This window comes from Poecilia mexicana, unplaced genomic scaffold, assembly GCF_051168715.1.
Source record: "Poecilia mexicana isolate PSO_F unplaced genomic scaffold, ASM5116871v1 scaffold_21, whole genome shotgun sequence".
NCBI lineage: Eukaryota > Metazoa > Chordata > Actinopteri > Cyprinodontiformes > Poeciliidae > Poecilia > Poecilia mexicana.
Window position 1 is genome coordinate 16,883,395 of NW_028263390.1, and position 23,139 is coordinate 16,906,533.

General features: G+C 39.1%; 2 protein-coding genes across 2 annotated transcripts; one reads left to right on the forward strand and one right to left on the reverse strand.

The window, feature by feature from the left end:
* The first annotated feature begins 39 nt into the window (after positions 1–39).
* Positions 40–4,264, forward strand: atp6v1d (ATPase H+ transporting V1 subunit D). Its single transcript, XM_015001990.2, has 9 exons — positions 40–276; positions 1,961–2,078; positions 2,161–2,240; positions 2,317–2,384; positions 2,464–2,508; positions 2,589–2,692; positions 2,808–2,874; positions 2,965–3,043; positions 3,571–4,264. The coding sequence occupies exons 1-9, from the start codon at positions 236–238 to the stop codon at positions 3,713–3,715; spliced, it is 747 nt and encodes a 248-aa protein (XP_014857476.1). The 5' UTR covers positions 40–235; the 3' UTR covers positions 3,716–4,264.
* A 45-nt stretch (positions 4,265–4,309) lies between these two features.
* On the reverse strand, positions 4,310–22,322 carry pals1b (protein associated with LIN7 1, MAGUK p55 family member b). Its single transcript, XM_015001987.2, has 14 exons — positions 21,992–22,322; positions 18,939–19,397; positions 17,225–17,433; positions 14,742–14,819; positions 11,677–11,796; positions 11,343–11,504; positions 10,831–10,908; positions 10,557–10,740; positions 8,168–8,236; positions 8,021–8,092; positions 7,267–7,428; positions 6,656–6,858; positions 6,424–6,534; positions 4,310–6,288 (listed from the first exon to the last, which is right to left on the reverse strand). The coding sequence occupies exons 2-14, from the start codon at positions 19,264–19,266 to the stop codon at positions 6,112–6,114; spliced, it is 1,953 nt and encodes a 650-aa protein (XP_014857473.1). The 5' UTR covers positions 19,267–19,397; positions 21,992–22,322; the 3' UTR covers positions 4,310–6,111.
* Positions 22,323–23,139: the final 817 nt, after the last annotated feature.

Here is a 23,139-nt window from a genome sequence, read left to right on the forward strand (position 1 = left end):
CGCGCATGTGCAGAGCGAGTTGTGGTGTAGTCACATGACCAGAGGCCAGCTGATCATCACGGACGGACAAGATCACGACCATTAGCTTCATTTGTGCACTTATTCTTACATGAATGCGTTTTTGTCATAATTTACTAGTAGAATTGTGAATAGATACTAAAAGTATCTCGACAGGATCGAGTTCAAACCGAGGAAGTAAACAGAAGACAGCTGTAGTCGACTAAAAGACGAGAAGATGTCTGGAAAGGACAGGATCGACATATTCCCCTCCAGAATGTAAGCTCTCCGTCTCGTAGCTAGTCATTATAACATAAACTAAATAATTTCATTCTTTGTTTTTGCTTCTGCTCCACCGAGATCGGTGACTAAATGCACGTTTCTCCCAAAACGGGAGGACATTTTGTTTTTGCACTGTGACTCAAATGCAGTCATAGTTTATATACGAGCCAGATTGCTGTTTGAAAGAGGAAGAGTCCTTCTGTGGTCATGTGATGTTTCTAACATCACGTCTAAGTGTGAAGTGTCCATCTGAGATTTCCATCTGGACTGCGGTGTCGCCCTGCGGCTTCAGACGTCAATGTATTTTATATGAAAGACCAACACGGATCAGCACATAACTGTCTTTCTGTTCCATATTTTCATTTCACCCCGACTCTGGTGCTGAGCTGTGGAGTTGTGCACCTACTCCAGAGTTATCTTAAATAAATAAATAAGTATGACGCTTTGGATTTTTATGTGTAAAAAGAGAGAAAAAAATGAGACCCACCTTTTCCTTTCACTCCACAATTATGCATAAAATACACTGAAGGCTGTTACTGTCATGTGACAAATGTGGACAAGTTTAAGACACAAATACTTTAGCAAGACATTGTAATACTGAGGATAAATTTAAAGTTTAAATTGGCACATTTGATTCAGCACGGGAGTGTTGGTGTTCTCTCCAAAGAGCTTTGTAAGATTTCAAGAAAAAAAGAGCAAATCTTAAAACCGCTGGAAGACGTATCTCAATTCTTGGATGGATGATCATCAGACTTTCTTCTAAGACCCGTAGGAGTCCATGTTTAATTAATGTTGTCTGTAGATATGGACCACTAATCTCTGTTCATATTTGGACTGTTTAATCTTACCCTCCCTCAGAAAAGAAGGCAAATATATGTAATAACTTAAATGTTTAGGTGTGTTTTAAGAAGTGCTACAAGGCCTGTCATGTTAGCAAATTTTGCTGGATGATAAATTAATCATTACGATAAACCATAGTATTGTTATTTTTGAGACAATTTTCGAGTAATATATATATATAAAGGCAGAATTCTGCTAATTTGCCCTCTCAGAGACCAATAAACTTTAATTTTGCAAAGAAAACTTAACACTGGAACTGAAAGACATTTTAAATATCCAAAATCAAACACATAAAGCGGGGGGCGGGACTCATAACCACAACCATAAATGAAATTGATTATGGTGTCTCGATAAAAATTGCCCTTCAAAAAAAGATTAATCTTTAGAAATGATCGAGCTCATTTTTAATTTATCATAGCACATGGTTGAATGGTTTATTGCGACATCTGAAGGGCTATACAAAGCTTCAACAATGTTAATATCTCAGAAGACTTTCTGGAAACTACGTTCCAGGTTGTATGGATTCACACTAAAATACATTTTTATTTAGACTTCAAACAAGTAGAGAAAACCCAGAAGGATGAGACTGCAAAAACTACTTAAAATCCAAACTAAACTTTCTGTTCTCATCCTAGTTTTCCATCAAAATGTTGTTAGAAATCTGTGGGGAAAAATTACGAAATGACTCAAAATAGGAAGTGATTGAGCTACATTGAACATGGCATCAGTCTGGTATAAATTTGACAAGGAAACCATTCCTCTTCAGCAGCTGTAGTTGCTAAATTGAGCTATACGTCAGCCAGTCCATCATTATAGGTGTGTGTTGTCGTGGTGTGTGCAGGGCTCAGACCATCATGAAGGCCCGGCTGAAAGGAGCGCAGACCGGCCGCAGCCTGCTCAAGAAGAAATCCGACGCCCTCTCCATGCGCTTCCGTCAGATCCTCCGCAAAATTATCGAAGTGGGTCGAGTCTTGGATTCCGGTATCTCTGCTTCTTTCGGGTGAAGAGCCTCCAGTTCCTAAAATTCTTTTTGTCGCTTAGACCAAAACCAAGATGGGAGAGGTGATGAGAGAGGCGGCTTTCTCTTTGGCTGAGGCCAAATTTACAGCTGGAGACTTCAGGTAAGGATTGCGACGAGATTTCACGGTTGTGCTCAGTTCGGAGCAGATGTGTTGAGAAAGTGTCGCCTGTTCGCAGCACAACCGTCATCCAGAACGTCAACAAAGCCCAGGTGAAGGTGCGAGCCAAAAAGGACAACGTGGCAGGTCAGCTTCAGGAATGTTTCATTAAAATCGCCGCTGTGAGCGGGGACACACTCATCCATTCCGATTTCAATCCTTCCAGGTGTCACCCTCCCTGTTTTTGAACACTACCAAGAAGGCGGAGACAGTAAGTGGAGTCCGCTTTGTCAGTTCGGGTTTGTCACGATCAGCTTTCGGACGCTGATCCTTCCTGTGTGTCTCTGTCAGGTTATGAACTCACCGGTCTGGCCAGGGGAGGAGAGCAGCTGTCCAGGCTGAAGAGGAACTACGCCAGAGCGGTGGAGCTGCTGGTGGAGTTAGCATCCTTACAGGTAGAGGGCACTGTTGCAAATATAGAATCATATTGCCTCGGTTTCCTCCCCCCCCCATTTCTGTAATTGAAAAATTCCAGCTGCATTTTAAGAATGTTGATATTTGTGTTTGCAGACATCGTTTGTCACCCTGGATGAAGCCATAAAGATCACCAACCGCCGTGTGAATGCTATCGAGCACGGTAAGCTCAAACCCAATGTTCGCATCAGGGACGTTAGAAGAATATTAGATTATTTATTTGCTTTGTGTGACTTTACTTCCCACTCTGCAGTGATCATTCCGAGGATCGACCGCACTCTCACTTACATCATCACAGAGCTGGATGAGCGAGAAAGAGAGGAGTTCTACAGGTGAAACCATGTCATGTTTTTAAATATTCATTAAAGCATTTCAGAAGTGGAAAATCAGTTTGGTCAGACCTGAGGCACGCAAACTGTTCACGTCTCTTGAAACCTTCAAATATCATTATGTTGGAACCACAAACATGAACGTGTTTTATTGAGATTTTATGTAATAAAATAACACAAAGTAGTGGATCATTAAGTGGAAGCAAAACGATACATGGTTTCCAAAAGCATTAAAAATAAAAACCTGAAAAGTATGCCGTGGATTTGCATTCATACTTTGTCTACATTTCATAGCTGCCAGTGTTATGGGGCAAGTCTACTAAATTTTTTACCCCATATTCTCACCAAATATTTTATTTTGAAAACCATGTATCCCTTTCTTTCAGTTCACAGTTATCCACTCCTTTGTTAGTCTATCAGATGAATACATTAACGTTTGTGGTGGTTGTGTTGCCAGGTATTTCCCTTTTTCTATAAGATTTGTCCCCCAGCTTCCTACCAACCTGCACCTGATTCTAATTACCCGACAGGCTGAAGAAAATCCAAGAGAAGAAGAAGCAGCTGAGGGAAAGGACGGAGCTGGAGATCGCCGCCCGGCTGGCCGCCCTCGGACCCATCGCCGAGCCCGCCAACATGCTGACGGAGGAGACAGACGAGGACCTGCTGTTCGAGTGAATCCCCCATCCTCCCACTCCGCCCTGCAGTCCGACACTCATCATCATGCTATTTATTCTGTGCCTCTCTGGCTGTGTTTATGTCTTCTCAGAGAAGTGATGAAAGTATTTTTTTTTGTGTGTGTGTTCACATCTGTGATTATATGTTCCGCTGTTTTTGTGTTGGAAAATATGAGAAGTTTCCAAGCGTGTCTCTGTACAGGAGCCCTAGTGTTGCCCCTCCTCCTCCTCCTAAAAAAAAAAAATCCTTATCCACCAGAGAGTCCAACAACCGAAGCAAATATCATTAAGTATGTTTACATGAGGCAAGAAGCAACTGGACTGGATCAGCTGTAGATATGTTTTGAACCGCTGCATGCCGTAAGTCTTGTGGTGGTTGAAGGTTTCAGAGTGTCAGACTCTGTGTTGAGCTCCTGACCTCACGTCAGGGTGTTTATCATCACACAACGGATTCTCTGTAATGTAACACTGTAAAACATGCGTGTGTGTGTGTGTGTGAGTCAGCAAAGCCAGGCACTTCATATAATTAAAGATGTTGTAAACGGTCCAACGGTGTTCTGCACATTTCGCTTAGTAGAATAAAAATACAACAAAATATCTTTTCAAATCTTAATTTATTAACACTTTTAAAAAGTTGTGCTTAAGAATTACTCAATTTTTTTTAAAAGATTCAATAATATTAAGTCACGATTGTACAATACTGATGAAGAGCATCTCAACAATAATACCCAGCATTACACAGATAATGCAGTTGGGCACTATTAAAAGTATATGGTGCCATGCAAATGCATTTATACTAATTCAACTTTATATTTTGTCACGTTACCACACACATCAATGTATTTCACTGAGATCTTATGCATCACAAGGGGAACTCTTGTTTTAAAGCGTTCCCTTTAGGATTGAGACGACTTTTCTCTGGTCAGCTCAGACCAAAACAGAAGTTTTTGGGCTACAGAGAAATTGCTGCGTCTGGTAGAAAACTATCACCACACACTGTTGTTATGGAAAGCATGAGTGTGGCAGCATTATGATGTGGGAGTGATTTTATTTAGCTGGACCAGCCGCTAAATAGAACTCGGTCCCGAAGGACAACCCGGTACAGGCTGAGGAGCAGGTTCACCTTCCAAGAGGGGAAAAAAAGCTTAAAACATGCAGTCAAAGATACCACAGAATGTTTGATTAGGGATGAACCCATTAATCGGAATAATTGTGATGAATCGTTTACCAAAATAATAGTCAACTAATTTAGTAATTGATTACTTGTTTAATATACAAACTTAAAAAAATGCTATTAACTGGAAAAAAGAGAGCAGTAATTAAGCCAAAATTATATAAAAGAAATATAGATTTAGCAATTAAGATAAAAAAAATCCAGAACTCTTTGAATGGCATAGTCTTAGTTTCACCCGGTTCACATTCTCTGAAGGAATGCTGCATTTTAGGCAATAAAACGTTTATTTTCTTATTCTAAAAATTAGTTGAAATCTTAGGGGTTTTTTGGGGGGGGGTTTTTGCAGTAAAATGTCTAATATTGTATTAAAAGGTTTAAGTGGTTACATGGAAAATCGGCAGAATATGCCAATTTTTTTATTAGATTTATCGTCAGCATAATCGATAGAATAATCAATTACTAAAATAACTGTTAGTTGCAGCCTTACTTTAATCTAACGTATGCAGACCCAAATACAATTGAGAATCTGCGGCAAGACTTTAAAATTCATATTCACAGAGAATTAGATTTTTTTTTTGGCAAATGATAAATATCCCTTTTCATCTAACTCATGGTTATTTTCTAATCCGTGTTAATCTGTCTCATGAAATCCAAGGAAGTTACTTGACATTTAACGTGAAATGTGACAAGATGATAAAAAGCTCAAGAAGTATAAGTACCTTTGTAAGGCATGTGAGACACAATACTGATACTGAGACATCAACAGCAGGTGGGAGACTTCACACTAAATCCAATGAATCTGTTTCTACTCAGTTCTTTGCCTGATGATGTTTTGGCTCGATGTTTCACCAGAATGCCTTTAAAAACGTGTCAAATGTGCAATTTCTGGCGTAACAGTAAAATATTTCATCTCTCTGTCTAAAGAATATATATTTACAATTATAAATAAGTCAAAGAAATAGCACAGAAATGTATCTATCTGGAAAACAAAAGATTTTGCATAAAACTAAGACCTTGAACAGCCATCAGAAAAATAGAAGAAAACAATCTACAAAAGACAAACATCACATAGAACAGTGTCGTCTCTGCAGCATCCCGTAACAATAAAGCTCCAAAAATGGAAAAAAAAATGTGCAAGTGAAAATTCAGTGTCACTGTAATACTGTCCGTCTCCTCTTTACCTTCTCGTTCCCTGAGACTCTTCGTGTCTGAGACTCGTCATCTTAGCAGAGCCAAGACGACGGCACCCACTGCGGCTCGGTGTCCAGTTTGTCCACTAATCTCAGGAGCTCCTGGAACGCCTGGTCTGGATCAAAGTTAACGACGGTCACGTCGAAGAAGTGGCTATAATTCAGCTCCATCTCGCGGGCTTTTTCAGTGACCTCCTTCAACTCCTCCGGCTGGGAAAAGATGTCAGAAGTGACACTTCAAACGACTGGCGCGAACGTTGAAAGTGTGCATGAGATTTTCACTTTTTCTGCTCTGATAATGGTCTCCAGAGGCAACCAGGCATAAGTGTGTGAAGGTCAGCTTACTTTTAGTGTTTTCCCCTCTGTGGCCAGCAGGGTGCGTAGTCGCTCTTGAGAAGGAGGAGCAATGAAGACGACGTATGGCTTGAGGTTGGACGACCTCAGTACTCGCAAAGACTGGGAGGGAAAATTAAGGCAGAGAATATTAGATTAGATCTTACTAAAACACACAGATTTGAAATATATGAAGCTATCGCGACACTCAACAGTGATTGCTACATTAGAAACAAATATTCACCCTTGTGTGAAGGCAGAGCAGACAGATGCGTCCGGAGTTGACGACGTGTCGGACGGAGTCGGTGCTGGTGCCGTACAGGTTCTTCTCGTACTCCCCTGATTCGATGAACTTCCCTGCCGCCAAATCGGCCTCGAAGGACGAGCGACTGACAAAGTGGTACTCGCGTCCATTACGCTCATGTATCCTCGGGCTTCTGGTTGTGTCTAAGAGTTAAAAAAGTGAGAGATGTGTTAAAATTAAAAGTGGTTCCGGACTTTTCCAGGCTCAGCTTTTCAGATCTCTGTCCTAAGAAAAGAATTAAGAAGGATACAAAGAAAGAAAGGAGATAGAAAGAGTGAAGGAAGGAAAGAAGCAAGGAGGATGAGCGGAAACAAAACCCAGGAAGGGAATAAATAGGTAGTAAAGACGTATTTTCTTTTTTTTCTTCATACCTATCCAGACCTGGAAAATACTGAAATCTAATCCCATGCATTCCAGACGTTTTCCAAACTTTGTAGGAACACAATAAGCTTCGACACTAAATCTTGTTTTTGTTTAGTTTTTTTTCTTGCATGTGCGTTGCGTTTATCCTCTGAAATCAGAGAAAACTGTCCGTCTGAGCGTGGACTTACGTGGAACAGCAACGGCAAACTTGTCCGGCTCGAGGGACAAAAGTCTCCGCCGCAGCTCGTCGTGGCCGCTGTTGGCCGGGCCGACCAGAGCTACGGGGCGTTTCCGATTAGCGGGCTGGTGGTACAGGGACATTTCCTCGTAGGTCAGGACATCATCGTAGTCTGGGGAGACATTTCAGGAAGGCTTACAGAAGCACCACTGACCCAACATGCACCTTGTGCTTCTAACCCCCTTCTGCTCTGCAGCTACTTTCAACCTTGACCCTCTTTGCTGATGGCGGGAAAAACACAACAGAGTAAAGGTAAACAAAAAAAAAAGAAAAACGATCACATTGTTTACAATATTGTTATTCAATGAAAGTGTTCTATTTAAAGATGAGCAACTTCAGGTGTGTGTGTGTGTGTGTGTGTTTCCTTGTTTTAAAAGGTGTCTCTGCTGTGTGTGTGAACCCTAAAACTGCACGTCCCTCGAAGCCATTTAAGCTCCCACTGATCCGGTCTGTGAAGGCAAGTCTAATCTGACTTGTGACACGACAAGTCTGGACAAGATGCTGTAAGAAAGACGAGGTGTGTCAACTTCAGCTTATGTGTGGGCGTAATGCTAACAGCGGTGGATGTTTGGCTGCTGCCCAGAGCTGAAACCCTCTTTTATACGCGCTTAATGAGGACTGATAGTGAGCTAAGTGTGCAGATAGCGCTCGGTCCCAAGCGAGCTCACGCCTCAAACCGCTGAAAGAAATAAAGGACGTCTTACCAGTGTTTCTGGTCAAGGTCGATGTGTTCCTTCTTCTCAGTTTCTTGCTTTTCTTTGAACACCAAATCTTCCCTAACGCGGATAAGAACACACATTTTCGTTTCACATTGTTGGATTGCTGGAAATGTTTACGTTTGCAGTTGTTACCTTGAGGCTCTCGACTTTTGTCTGGCGTCGTTTTCTTTAAACTCTCTCTCTGTTGCTGGAAACTTTTACCTGAAGTAAGACGAGAAAGGAATCCACAGAAACTAAATATCCAATGAATTTGGAAAAGTTATTCATATATCTTGAATTTTTCCCACATCCTCGCAAAGGCCACAAACCTTTATTGTTTTTGTTTTATTTCGTAAACCAACACAGAGCTTTGCATAATTGTGACATGGAAGGAGAAAGGTTTATGTTTTCCTTTTTTTTTTTGCCAAAAATTTAAAACATATCTCTACCAGCTTTAACTGTCTGGAAAGTGAAGCTTCTGCTAGAAAAAATTACCCTCAAACTGGACATACATTGAGCATTAATCAAGTCCTGTAAATCTGTAAACTTTAAGGTTGTTGATGGTGAAGTGTTGCCCAGTCCCAAGCTTATTGCAACCTCTAACAGAGTTTCTAATAGGATTGCCCATCTTCCCATCAGCTTCCACGTTTCTGCTGAAGATAAACAACCCCACATCATGATGCTGAGACCACTGTTTACTACAGTCATATTGTTTTTAAATTTTCTACCCAAAGCTCCTCAAGTGGCATAGTTTTAGCTTCACCTGGTTCAAATTCACTAAAGGAATGTTACTTTATTGCATTTTAGGCATTAAAATGTGTATTTTCTTATTTTAAAAAGCAACTGAATTATTTGTTTTAACACATTTCTAATGGTAAGATGGTAAAAGAAAAATCTGAAGAAAAATCTTCAGAAATTTGCAACCAATAAAAAAGAAATCATATTAATCGATATAATAATTGAATACTAAAATAACTGTTAGGTGCAGCAACAAACAGTGCCATGTTTTATATTTTGAACAATGAACATTCCTCTTTCCCTTCACAATTACGCACAAAGTTTATTCTAGTCTGGTACATAAAATCCCAATAAAAGTTTGCGACTGTAATGTGAAAAACTGAAGGGGTATGAATAACTTTGGAAAACACTGCACTGAAAGTGAACAAGCTAACATTACAAGTTGTCTGGAAGGCTCCAGTTTGTACTGTCTAAACGTCCAAGTAAAGAAACAAAAACAAAAGATGGTGAACTTTCCATTTTTAGCACTGAACTTTGTTTACTTAGACCCCCAACAGTGTCTGGGTCAGAGTGCAATTACAATTAATTCCTAGGTGTTTATTTTAATCTGCTGGATGCGACAGATGGTAGACAAATCTTTCCAGGAAAGAAGAGCCAGGTTAACCATTTGTCTCTCATTTGGAGTGAATAACCAATACTCTAAAACAATCTGTCATTTGCAGCTCATGTATTGAGCTATTAGAATGTATATGTAGATATTATATCTATTTTATTTCAAGTAATAAATTGTGGTACTTTAGAAATCGACCACTTAAGTACAACTTTTAAAAGGCAAGTTTACTCCAGTAATTTGTACCAGTACTTTACAAACTAACCAACATGTTTCCCCGACAAAAAGGCAAAAACCAGTTTTTCACTGAACACATTATCCTGTGTTGCTAAAGGTGCCCTAAGTTAACATCTTGTCTTTACACGCCTACAGACAGAGAGATCTCCACTATCCTATTAGGTTCACAGCAAACCACCTGTGCGACACTGATCTAATAAAAGCTAATCATGTTTCATGTATTTCTCCCTGCTAAACACACTCTCTTGAACGTTCTCTGTTTTTCCCTCTGAGCTTTATTAGCATATTTACACGAGCAGGAGGATAAATATGAAGACATGCGGAAATGTACAGCCTACCAGCATCCAAAAGAGCTTTTATCGGTACCCTAGTTTACTACGCGAGAGTTAGATGTGATGTTATTCCTCTTTTTACTTTGGCACTAGCGTCAAGCTAACTTGTCATAATTCCATACAACCGTTTCATCATCTGGTCGGAGGATCAAGGTCAAAGCAGCACTCACACTGCCAGGTGATTGTCATGATTGTCAAGCACTCTCCATTGCAAAAAAAAAAACAACAGAAATTTTATTTTATTTTTTATACCAAGTACCAAGTATTTTTGGTCTAGTTTCTAGTGCAAATATCTTAGTACACTTGAAGGAAGACAAAACTTATAAATAACTTTGGTTTTTTTAAGTAAATAATTTCTCAATATTCATAAAGTTCTAGTTCCACTGTCAGATTATAGAACTTGTAACTTGGGAAAAATATCTTGCTATACATAAACTTCCAGTGGAACTAATACTTTTTCACCAATATCATGGAATTATTCAATCCTGAGAATTTAAATTTGTTATTATTGAAATACTAAGCAATGAATATGACCTTGTTAACTAAAAAAAAACAAAAAACATGTTTATTTCTGTTGTTTTTTTTCCATTATTATTTTTTATAAAGAATGCCAGAGAGAGATTACCAGGGATGAGGCCAGCCAGAGGCTGGTTGTCCTCGTCTCCATCCCTGTAGGCCTGCCACCAGTTGGGGTCATCCTGGCTAATGACATGGAGTATATCTCCTTTCTGGAAGGACAGACCCAGCTCCCGACATGGCACGAAGGGGTCATCAGAGGGATCGTAGTCAAAGTAAGAGCGCACATGCAGCTGAGGAGATGGTTTACAACAACAAGTTTAGTGTTTGTTTGCATGCCAGCGACAGTTCTCACGCACTCTCTCTCATCTTAATAGACTTACCACAGTTTGTCTGTGGGGAGCAGGTTTATTGTGAGAGCTCGGGATGAGGAGGAAGGTCAGAGTTCCCTGCATTTCTTGCTGTTGAGAGCATGAAGATGATTGAGTGATGCACAACTTTATAGTATTCACGCCCATAAAATGTCTCACATTTGTCATGTTGATATCATGGAGAGGTTAGTGGTTGTATTTTTTTTAGGTGGGTTAAAACATGGCATTGTAATGTGTGAATGATATGGGTGTAGTGATGGACTCAGACTTGAACTTTCAAAGACACATAAAGACAATTACAAAGTCAGTCTTCCATCACTTGAAGAACATTTCCAGAATTAAAGGACTAGTGTCTTATAAAGATATAGAAAAACTCATCCATTTGTTTATCTTTAGTCATCTTGTTGCCGAAATGTGCTAAATGAATAAACTGGACTTGACTTGCGAGTGCTTTTAATGATTCCATGGACTGAAGTAGGTGAAAAGTGCTTGTTACTTGACGTCAGTCTGACAGTAATGGTTACCAGTAAGTCGTGCACTTCGTTGATGTGTTTTCCACGAATAGGAATGCCGTTGATCTCCAGGATCTCGTCTCCCTCACTGAGGAGTCCGCTCCGTTCTGCTGCGCCGCCTTTCACTACACGACTCACCACCACGTTGTCCATGTCATTACGCACTGTTGCACCCTGACAGCAACACATCCGATCACAAAACTGCTGTTAGAGGACACTAATTGATTACTCCGTTCTAAACAGAACGGACGCACAGCAAACGTTTGACAGATACAGTACAGGGCACTAAGGAAATAAAAGCTCAAAAGCCAGACAGTAACAGGAACTCAAACACATCATGTCTCACCAGTGGAGTGTCTCTGGCCTTCTGCAGCCGCACTAATTTAACTGTCTCTCCGAGGTACTGGGTCACGCTTTCCTCTGCGATTTCCTGCACCGCTACGCTGTCATGAGCTTGCATCAGTGCCTGCCATACGAACACACAGACAGACAATGAAAGGTTCCCTTTAAAATATAAGAAAAGTCAGAAGCCAGCTTTAAAAGCAGTCGTCACACAAGCTGCAGGGAGTTTAAAGGAGTGATTCAATTCAACCTCAACCCTCGCCATCCTTTTTATACAAAGCTCTCCAAGCCAAGATCGGGACAGAGATTGCGCTTTTAGGTTATTTAATGTGACACACTTTTTTGTGCAGCACAATTAATACACGTCACAGAAAATTACGCAGTTTCTTTGTCTTGCAGCAGAGGGACACAGAGAGAGCAGCTGCAGGTTAAGTTTAGGCGTACGCACAATCCGTCTTAATCACCCTCAGCATAGGAGTCAAAAGGCAACACCACACATCAGTGAACACCGGTGATTTCATATGCTTAAAAACGAGGTGCTTCAGGTTTAGAAACCAAAGGAAAGAAGAGAAGTGGAAGGGGTAGTGGAGAACCTCCATCCTCCACTACATGGCTAAACTATTTTAGACGTGACGTTGTTCATGAAATTTTCTGCTTCCTGAAGAAACTGACATAATGCGTTCTAATTTCAACGCCATGAGAGGGTTTCACACCTCACCAGAGCGCCCTGCTGGCTGTGTGTTTCTGACTCAGTGGACAGGTTTATGGGACACTGGGAGGTTGGCAGTTCACACGGTCACATGGGTCAAATATCTGTCCTCTGGTGCTTCACTGGCTGAGCCTAAACATTACACCTGCGGACTTTCCTCACCTGGCTGTCTAACGGATGACGGTTGTTTTAAAATGGTACTTTATTTTCCCTACACAGGGATTGCCAAAGCCAAATACAGAATCTGAAGAAATACAATTCAAGCATCTGTTTAATTTTTTTTAGGTGCAAACAACTTTTAACAACATAACTCCTCAAACAAATTAGCTTTTAGCATTTTTAAGCATGGATAACATAAGTATGGAAGGAGAAAAACATTTCTGATTCTTCACAATGTTGTATTTTGTAGAATTAAAAACATTTTAGGTAACCAGGTTATCATGTAGTAGTTCTTGAGCATCACCCAGTTTTATTGTCCTTTATTCTCACAATGACCCTTTGGGATACTTCTATTAGTTTGAGATAATAAACTGATGGAAAATCAACCCAACAAAATAAAAAGAAAATGTTAAGCCAAGGAATTGGTTATTATTGAGATATGAGCTCAAATTTGTATATTTTAAAATAATATAATAAAACCAATGAAACAATTCAAAGTTGCATTCTTGTTTTTGCAATGCTGACAATATGTGCTTGAGATATAACTTTGAGACAACTGGTCATTCGGGCTCAATAATACGGATTTCTCTCTGCACATTTCTTGTCTGAATACAGCGAATAAAAGAAAATAGTGCCACAAAAATTGTAAAAATATATATTGTTATATAGCTCACAACATACTGAAATGAGAAATACAATCAACAAGATTAAGTCATCTTGCTACAAAGATGTGATCAAACTGCTGTCACAACATAAATTTTAGATTTTATTGTCTTAATGTAATGAGGCAGCATAACTACCATCACAACAAACAATCTCTAGCTCAGTTTAGTTTGAAATAATGACAAAAAATGTTTTTTTTGATATTGTTATCACGACTTGGTTAAGTTAAGGCTATAGAATAATGAAACTATTATGGCAAAATGAGTTCAATATCTCAATTTCAAAAGGTAGTAAGCAATATCTATATAATATAACTTTATATAAATAACATCTATGGATTACATTTTGGTTTATTAGTTACTGCCTGGAAACTCAGAAGGTGCAGAGATACATGCAGTTTTCATGTTTTGTGTGTAGTTTTGAAGCTTATTCTGCTGTGAATCCACTACAAAACGTCAAATACTATTTGAAATTAACAAAATTACAAGGGAAGTCCGAAAAGAAAAAAAAATGTGTGGCAACTCTGTGATCAATGCCAAACGTTTAATTGCACTAATGCAGCAAGTTGCATCAAGAGTAGAAATTTATTTCTCCATAGTTTTGCAAATAACAAAAGACATTTCACTGTGGATTCTTTACTAAACAGATAGCAGCAAAGTTAAAGCTCTTAATGTTCAACTTCAGGCACGTCCTGACGAGTAGGTAAAACGAAGTAAATCCAGTCCTCATGCAGATAAGCTATAACAACGCAAACTGCACACACCTGGGCACTTCTCTCAAGTGAAGATGAGGAAGTAGGACACAGATACTTTATAAACAGCTACAAAATATTGCCATAAATCTGGTTATCATAGTATTGTAATTCAAAATATAATACTATAACATGCAACACATACTTAACAAAGAATAACGAACAATTTAAATTAATATAAAAAAAAACACCCCTTTCTTGAAAAGCTACATCTGGGGGATGGATACGGTTTTGCGAAGATAAAAAAAAAAAAAAAAAAAAAGGTTGCATTTTCGTTTTGTAGTAGGAAAAACTTAGCAAAACATCTTTTGCAGAACTTGCCTTTTCTAAAACTAACTACAATCAACTCTCAAGCAAAATAATTTATGAGTGACAAAAGAAATCAAACAGTACAAATCAAATATACAAAATAATTATCCCGTATCTTTAAATGTTCTGGAGCACATGAATGAATTTCATCCTAACGATGATAAGCAGTATTACCTCATCACTGAACTTGTCAAGAACAAGAAGGGAGAGGACATTTAAAACTTCACAGCTGCCTTTCAGGCATCAAGACGTTAAATTGCGAAACCCTGACCTCTGCCTTCCCAGTGGAAGGTGCAGGAGAAACAATTACCCTTTTGGAGACAGCCACGTATAACATTAATTATATTTCCAGCAGTCTAATTACTAGAATATTAAGTAAATAAATGAGCTGGCCTACGAGGCTCTGCAGACGAGTGAGACACACTTATGTTGCCTTTTAATCGTATTATATGTCAAGAAAGGGCTGCTGATCTCTGACCTGGAGATGGGGATTGGTAAGCAGCGCGCTGAGCTCCAAACCCTCCTTTTGTTGACTTGTCTGGAGGATCTTTTGGACCTGAGCAAAGACACAGTACAGTGAGATAAATCTGCCACTGCCACTTTTTTAAGCATAAATTCATTTATTCTCTTTAATATTTCCTCTTTGCATTTTCTCCCCTTCTTCTGTTTTCGACGTTGTCCTTTTTTTTTTAGCAATAAAATGGATAATAAATGTAGCAATGTAAAATTAATACTGTTGAGTATGATAAACAAATACTAATTAATGCCTCAATGTACAATCAAATAAGTTGGGCAAATTATTTTATTTGGATAGAATATCTGACACATTAGTTATTTTATCAACTGTTACTTATTGCCAATTTTGGCAGGAGAAGTCTTCCGTACACCCCGCCTAAATATTTTTTTTTCACCAACTATTGATCTCACATCATTCGTTTAATTTGATTGGTCCTACCTAACATTCTTTATTCAATTTACAAATATTCAAAATTAAAAAGAAAAAATAATAACATCCATTCCTAGCCATTTTAGCCGTGTGCCGGTAACGCTTGTGGGAAACAGGTCTGTCTCACTGCTTTGTAAGAACATGTGCAGTCACAGATTATTCACTTGGCTACACTCTAACAGTTCACAGTAGAATTTCCACATTCCAGCTGCACCATAGCTGGATCTTTCTCTTGAATAAACAAAACAAACAAAAAAGATGTATCAATTCTTCTTGTTCATGTTTGTTCATGTATGAATGCTGCAAATATTAATGTTACAATCCCTTCTGAATTATATTATTTACCATTTTTAGCTTTAGATGTGTGTCCAGTGGATCTGGGATGTTTTTTATTTGTCCACTGTGCTGCGTGTTTCTATTTTAGATCACACGGTTCTTGTGTTGTCAGGCAAATTGGTCTTTTCTTACTCTGCCCTTCGGCCTCTTCATCTCTTGTTCAGAGCTTAGTTCATCCATTACACTAATCAAAGCTCTCACTAACAAGGTGACGCACTTCCCCCTCCCCCAGCAGCAGAGCTGCACCTCAGCCCGGCCTGCTGTAAGCTGCTGGAGTTTCTTTTTCTGGCTGCGCAGATCCTGGCCCTCATCCTGCGGTGTGCTCCACTGCTCAGCCAGCACAGAGGGCTGCTGGGAGATTAGTTTATGAAATGGCCAATGTGAGTATCACAGAACGCAGGCAGTTAGTTTAGTTTCACTGCAGCTGAAACACTCTGTGTCTGATGTGTGAGTTCATGCTTAGCCTCTGCATGTGTGTGTAAGCTGTTTGTCTTGAAATCAGTCCTGTGATGACTGAGCTAACAGTCATCTACCACTGCTGACTGCTCTGGATGACAGACTGTTTAGTCAAAACTACTACAAGTCTAGCTGGAAGCTGGAGATAAACTCCAACCAAGCTGGCTGTGTTGAAGACTCCGAATTATTATCATTCATATTTTTCATGTCAAGATGCCACACTTTTCCTCCAGACTTACAAGTGCCGTCTATGGATCACTTTTAAATTTTATTCAGCAATGGCAGCCGACGGGACTCTCACAAAATCATAACACGACGAACAAAGCTAATAGACAGAAAGAAAGTAGTGTCGTTTTGTAAAGCATTGACAGCAACGTCCTGTAGAGAAGTTTGTTTGGATGTGAAGTTAGAATCGGGAGTGGCGCAAATGTAACGTGATGTGGCTCAGTGGAACAGACGTCATTCATAATTCCATAATTATGGAATTGTTTACACCCGATCTGGATTCTCCTGGTGCAAAATTATGATACATGTCTCACGTCAATGACGTAAAAGTCAAATAAAACTTGATATGACTGTTCAGACTGCAGACTCTTTGAAAACAATCGGACACGTATCAGTTTTAGCATCACATAGTATTTTTTCGGGGTGAAAAAAAATATGAATTGGGAAGTTCCGATTGCCATAAATTAAGCATATGGACAAAACAAAAAATCTGATTTGTTTGGCACTGGCCTGCTGTGTCAACATAGCCATACGTAGCTGGAGCATAACATGGATCTGCTGTGTTACTCCTAACAACTCACATCATAATTTCTGTTTTTCAACAATAACTGTGCTGTGGTTATTTTTGAACATCTCCCATACAGCATGGCTCACTTCGCTGTCATTTTCTGTGCTAATGATGGAATCCGAAAAGAAAACGGCAACTGACAGCAATCGCAGTGAAACATATCTTCGTTCTTGCCATGTGGCTCCAATTTTCTTCCTATTTTCCTTCTTTTGCGTCACTTTTTCGCTAGTAGACACACTCACAAAAAAAAGCATCAAAGTCAAAGGTCCTAGACCAGATGCAGAATCGTTTCATCAGCTGAGACCCAGAACTTTTTAGAATCTACAAAACTGACAAGACAGAAATATAACATATTGTGATTTAATATTTTGAACCTAGTTACATTGAATTGCAAAGCCTAAATAAATCTGCAACATGGATAGTTGAATACCTCCTGGCAGAGATCCTGTGCTTGCACTGTCAGAGGTGAGGTGGGACTGATCCTGTTTGTCTGCTGGGACAGGACGCTGTAGATTGTGTAGGCATTCCTGAATTCCTCCTTAGCAAGGAGTTGCGTTACCGCCTCCACATCCTGCTGGCTCTGAGAGTCACTCAAGCTGTGCTGGACCCACTTCAGAACCTGTAATAGTTCCTCCAGTTCTGACAAACAGGTACAGAGAAAGGAACCAGATGATGTTTGGAGAAACAGAATAATAACAAAAAAAATCAGAAATAACGAGGTGTCTATACAAATATTTTCTACAAGTAAAATAATAATGACATCCAAGCTAACATTTCTCACATGTTTTCTGATAAAGCTTTAGTGCAAAATTAACAAACTTTAGCTTTAAAATTAGCTACTTTAGGAGCAAAGCAAGTTTATTTGAGTTTGCTTTAAGAGTCAGAGCAAATTAAAACTGCCAATGAATTGATCAATCAGCTTAAGATAGAAATTAGCCAGTTCTCTCCTATTTCAGTTTGAGCAATCAAATGAGCATGTGTCATTGTTATTCAATTTGAGGCAACTAGAAACTTCCCCCATTTTCAGTCTACAAGGGCATCAATTATCAGCATTTACTTTTTCCAGTTTAATAAAAAGTAGAAAAAAGTAATAAACAAACACAGGCAGTGTTCCTTCTGGATTTAAAAGTAGAATCTCTATGACAGAACCTGCAGCGGACTTGTTACTTTTATGGGTTAATGTCGTTGGGACCAAAAAACTGAGATTTTTCAAAATTTTGAGTAGCACGTTAGAAAAGCCTGTAAATCAGTAAAAGACAGGAGAAAAAAAAACTCATCTGTGTATCTCCAAAGAAAAGGGTTTTCTAGAAAGTAAGACGGTTATGTCATTATTTTCCAGTTCAGAAGCTCAAAAGACTTTACACCAGTGGTGCCCAAAGTCGATCCTCGAGGTCCGACATGCTGCATGTTTTGTTCTCTCCCTGGTTTAACGCACCTGGATCAAATGATGGCTCATTAGAAGCCCTAAGAAGAACACTGACAAGCTGAAAAGGTTGTTACTACCACCAGGGAGAGAACTAAAACGTGTGTAACGTCATGCAGGAAGCCGGCCGCTGAGGACTGACTTTGGGCACCACTGCTTTACACAGTTGAATATATGTTGAATGTTCTTCCAGTAAGTTTTTAGAATAAATTTTAGAATTTACACCAGATTCTGTCAAAACTTTTTTTTTAATTAACTAAATTGAAAAACAAACAAACACAAGTTTAGCTGTTAAATGACTTGATTATTCAGTGGGAATCTAAGCTGTTTCTCATCAAATTATCGCCTTATTAAAGAGACATTCATGAAAAAAAAGCATTGGAGTGGCTCAGCCTAAAAGGTTATTCCTAAATATATGACTCCTCCATCCTTGATTGTCCTAGAACAATGTAGTTTAAAAAAAAGGGTGGGATAGCCAATAAAACACACACCCCTCCCCCGCCTCCGCTCTGCCTTTTCACTGGTTATTGTTTTTGACTCCTTTTGTTTTCACCGATTTTTTTGTAAAGCCTCTATTCTTCCCTGACCTGCATGACTCTTTTCCTTTCAACCCTTCCTTCCTTCCTCCATTTAACCTCTACAACCCTCTCAAAAACATCTCAACAATCACTGCTGCAACTAGAGCAGCAGTGATAGAGCAGTGTGGGGGGTCGGTACTCACCCACCACAGGATCTAGGCAGGTCACTTTATTGGTAGCCTTTTCCTTCCCCTCGAAGGTGGGATTGTCAATGCCGATCTTTGGGTTCTGTGACAGCTTCTTGAGCCTCAGCGAAGCGTTGGGATCGATGTCATGCCTCCCCTTGCCCTCCTCCTCCCGCCGCTTCCTCAGCTCCTCCTGGTAATGCTGGATCCTCTCCATGTGGGAGCTGCAGTGTGGGGATTTGTTGAGGCTGCCTTCCTGCCCCGGACAGTCCACAGCCCGCTCCCTGTGGCTCACGGCCGGAGCGGAGGCCTCTTGCACATAACCATTCGTACGGGATGCAATCATCCCTGTTGCACCAGGGTACAGTTCAAACCACCCCAGCCTTTCCTGACGTCTGCTGGAGCTTTATGAGGAACTACTGCTGAACTTAAGAGTCACAAGACCCCCATTGTGGGATATTGTCCCTTGTTCTGTTCCTGGGATACAAACACAAAAAAAGATTTTCGCTTGAACACAGTTTACACAAAACACTCAGACCGAAACTTCAGGAATGCATTACTAAGTAAGTAACTAAGGTTTATTTGTAAAAGGCTGCGGCAACATCCTCTCTCCTCCTTAACCCCTAGAACCCGACGGACCCACCGGTGGGTCCAGCTGCCGGGACCTCGGCTCGCTCTGTAAACAAAGGCTCCACGTGCCTTTAAATTTTTTTTATTTTTTATTATCCGCTAAAAGAGGCTTTGATCTTTCAAAAACTATTCCGCAGAAAGGTTTTGCCCAAAATGTTAAGTTTAAATTTATTTATACCCACTGAGGGTGTAAGAGATATTGAAAACTTTTAGAAACAGGAATGGTTGGGCAGATATCGACTGTGTTTGAAGAGGATTCAATGTTTTCTAGAATGCTGTTGATGTCCTAAAAAGGGCACGTGTTAATTTTGATTAAATTTTAACACGTCATTTTTTTAAATGCAATAAATCACATTTTTATATACCTGCAAAAGTCTCGAGCCAAATCTTTGCATTCACGTGTTCATAGTACGCCTGTGGCGCACAAGCAACGTCCACAACAGCAATAAACAAAAATGATGCTCCTTTTGGTGCTGCAGGGGTTAAATTACAGACCCTCCAATTAACTTGATCAAAAATTTGAATAAAGTCCCACAACTAATTAAGATCAAGTATTACTCCTGTTTACTCTTATTTGTCCAGTAATCATGGTAAGAACAGACAGTACTTTCTGGCCTCCATCACATGTAACTCTCTCCTATGTAGCCTTATACAGTCATTTGTTTTGCCATGCTTGTTCCCAACTTTCCACCACATTGTAGTTATCACTACTTGGCTGACCACTGTTGTGGCTTTTATAGATTAGGGCCTATTTTGAGGGACACTACACACAAATCTGGATTTGAGAGTCTGACTAAGGCACTTTGATGTGAGGCGTCCGTTAGGTCAATTTGTGCAAAGAAGAAGAAAACAGAATTATCTTGTGATTGGTTAGCTTGTGTGCCAAAATTACTGACATTCCCCAAAATTAAATGGCCTTATTTTACACCACGTCTTTAGAGCTAATAACGTCGGGTACGTCTGTCACAGCGTCTACTAAACCCCTCCCCTACGGAGGCATTTAGCAGTATTTAGCGTGGCCAGGTACTGCTGACAAACAGCAGAGACTGCCAGGAGGCCATCTGTTCTCGTGGGCTTAATTAAGCTTGGGATTTCGGTGGCCACAGAAGGCCTGGGAGGGATGCTGTAAAGGGAGAGAGAGAGAGAGAGAGAGAGATCCACCAAGGTAGAAGAGTAGCACATGTGACACCGACATAAACACACACTGCGAAGAAAAATTTGGGCCAAAAGCAATGAGTCCTGTGCAGAATTTCAGAAATTACAATAATAAATGTTTGTGAAATATAATAAGAAATTGCTATGCTGTATAGTGAGTGGCCAAATAGTATCAAAAGGTGTATGGGATGAAATAACAAAAGCTAACAAAAATGTAAATAAAATTTGTTTGCATGACCTCATGCAAGACTACATATTTCAATCTTGTATGAGACTAAAATATCATATCAAGGCACGTTTCCCACATGCCTTTGGCATCAGGCATGTGGGAAACACGGCAAAACACATGGGAAAAGGTGCTCTCATTATCTGAGACCAGAATCAAATGACAAACATTTAAATTCCTAAATTAATTCAGTTTATATTCACCTTATTTACATGCACAAGAACAGCAAAAATGTCAAAACAAGCTATTTAGCTATTTATAGGTACTTAATTTGATCATATTTGTGATTACTTTAGATTATTTTGGAATTGTTACCCTTACTCTTTTTATAAATTTTTTTTAGAATACTAATTTCCAATGTTTTCCTCCTAAAATACAGATCTGTATACTCATCTGTTTTATGTTAATGTCTTTTTTTTGTTTAATCATCTCCAGTTTTTCTTTCCGTCTGCTTTCAATCTCTGTAAAACACTGTTACACGTTTTAATTGATTTAGTAAATAATGTTAATCTCATAGTAAAACATAAAGTAAATAAGAAACAGAATGACATACCAGCAGAGAGGTTAGAAATTAAAATCGATGGAGAAAATAATAGTTATAAAAAGATAACTGACATCACCTATAATATTATTAATTATATTAAAAAGTAGGCTGTTTAAACAATCATCACTATGAGAGAAGAAACTAAACTTTGACATCACAATAATTTTCAGTTTTTTATACTCTTTTATGCCCTTCCAGTTCTTGTGACAAACTTTCTGTTCTTGTAATATTGCTTCTTCTGAAATTGTTCTGTGATTTAAAAACTAGTTGCTTGTTGGAGTAATTGTTATAAAATACGACCTGAGGTAAACTTATGTTTTGGGGAGCATATAAAAAGCCTTTTTGAAAGAAGCTGAAAATAAGCTGTTTGTCTTAAGCGTATCTTTAGATTTATTTTTACTTTTCTGCGCCAACGTGGGACCTAGCATAGCGGAGGAGACTTAGCATTGTCCCGCTAACTCTGCACGACAGGACGGCAGTTGTCCCGTAAAGATGTTTTAAGATTGGGTTACTCACCTCCTGAATATCAGCGAACTTCTTGAGCTTGCAGTAAGACAAAGTCGTTGTTTAATTGTCCAGCTTTATTCATGCAGAGATAAACTGAAAAACTTCCTCAACTTCCTACTCGGTCTGAACGAGACGCGTCCGACAACTACGAGTACAAACAGGACATTTGTGACTGCTGCTGCCGTTGGTGGATCTGCGCCGGTTGTTGTGAGTCGTTTCCTTGGCAACAACCATAGCACCACAGCGCCTCCTCCAGGTCAACCACGTAATAACCCCGCTTTGTTAAAAAAAATGAATTGATATTACAATTTAAATGACAAATACGTCATACCATAACATTTCGCTTTTGAAAAATATAAGAAAATTAAACATAAACAAAAATAAATAATATGGTAGTTATATTGCAAATGCTTAGATAAAGCAAACACTCCTGAATATATAATATAATACATGGCATGGCACAGTTTTTATTAAAAGTGAATATATACATATATTCACTGAGGAAATATTTCACCAGTTAGATTAATTTCCTCAGGCCTGCTTTAACTAGTCACATCACTTCATTTATCTTTTTATCTCAATTGCTCAGTATATTCAAGAATATTAGACACACATGGTTTCCTTTAATACATAAAGACTTGGTTCACTTGGTAGTGTAAAAGTATTACTCTTCATTTCTGACTGTCATCATCTTATTGAACCTCTTGCATTTACCCCATTTTTATTCATCATCATAGTATGACATTAACAATCTCCACCTAATGGGATGTGCCGTCATTTAATCTTGCAAGGAAGAGGTGAGGTGAAATAGTCTAATCTTAGGCCACTTCTTGTGAAAAAAAAAAAGGAAGACGACCAGAGCTGCCTTTTCCCTAAGTTGCATTTTGTTGTTAGGATAATCTTTTCTGACAGCTCTGCTTTCAAGCTCTTTTCCTTGTGAGACTCATTCTTGCCAGTTTTTGATTCTTAAATACTTTCTTTTCTGAAAAGAAAGGTTCATGTGGTTTATAGCTATTGATTTCAGTGCAGCTCAATTATCTACTATCCAGCAAAAAAAAAAAAAAAAAAAAAGAGACAAAAATGTAATTTAGTCAATGTTTAAGAAAATGACTTTCAAAATTATTCACAGAACCTCTTAAGGTTGGCATCAGGCATGT

What these genes read in the sequence shown, in the direction of transcription:
- atp6v1d (XM_015001990.2), top strand. Translation starts at nt 236, where the DNA reads ATGTCTGGAAAGGACAGGATCGACATATTCCCCTCCAGAAT. An exon ending in GACATATTCCCCTCCAGAAT is followed by an intron (nt 277 to 1,960) that starts GTAAGCTCTCCG and finishes TGGTGTGTGCAG; the next exon opens with GGCTCAGACCATCATGAAGG. An exon ending in TTTACAGCTGGAGACTTCAG is followed by an intron (nt 2,241 to 2,316) that starts GTAAGGATTGCG and finishes GCCTGTTCGCAG; the next exon opens with CACAACCGTCATCCAGAACG.
- pals1b (XM_015001987.2), bottom strand. Translation starts at nt 19,266, where the DNA reads ATGATTGCATCCCGTACGAATGGTTATGTGCAAGAGGCCTCCGCTCCG. An exon ending in TCTGGCTGGCCTCATCCCTG is followed by an intron (nt 8,237 to 10,556) that starts GTAATCTCTCTC and finishes GTCTTACTTCAG; the next exon opens with GTAAAAGTTTCCAGCAACAG. An exon ending in GTTTGCCGTTGCTGTTCCAC is followed by an intron (nt 6,859 to 7,266) that starts GTAAGTCCACGC and finishes TTTAACTCTTAG; the next exon opens with ACACAACCAGAAGCCCGAGG.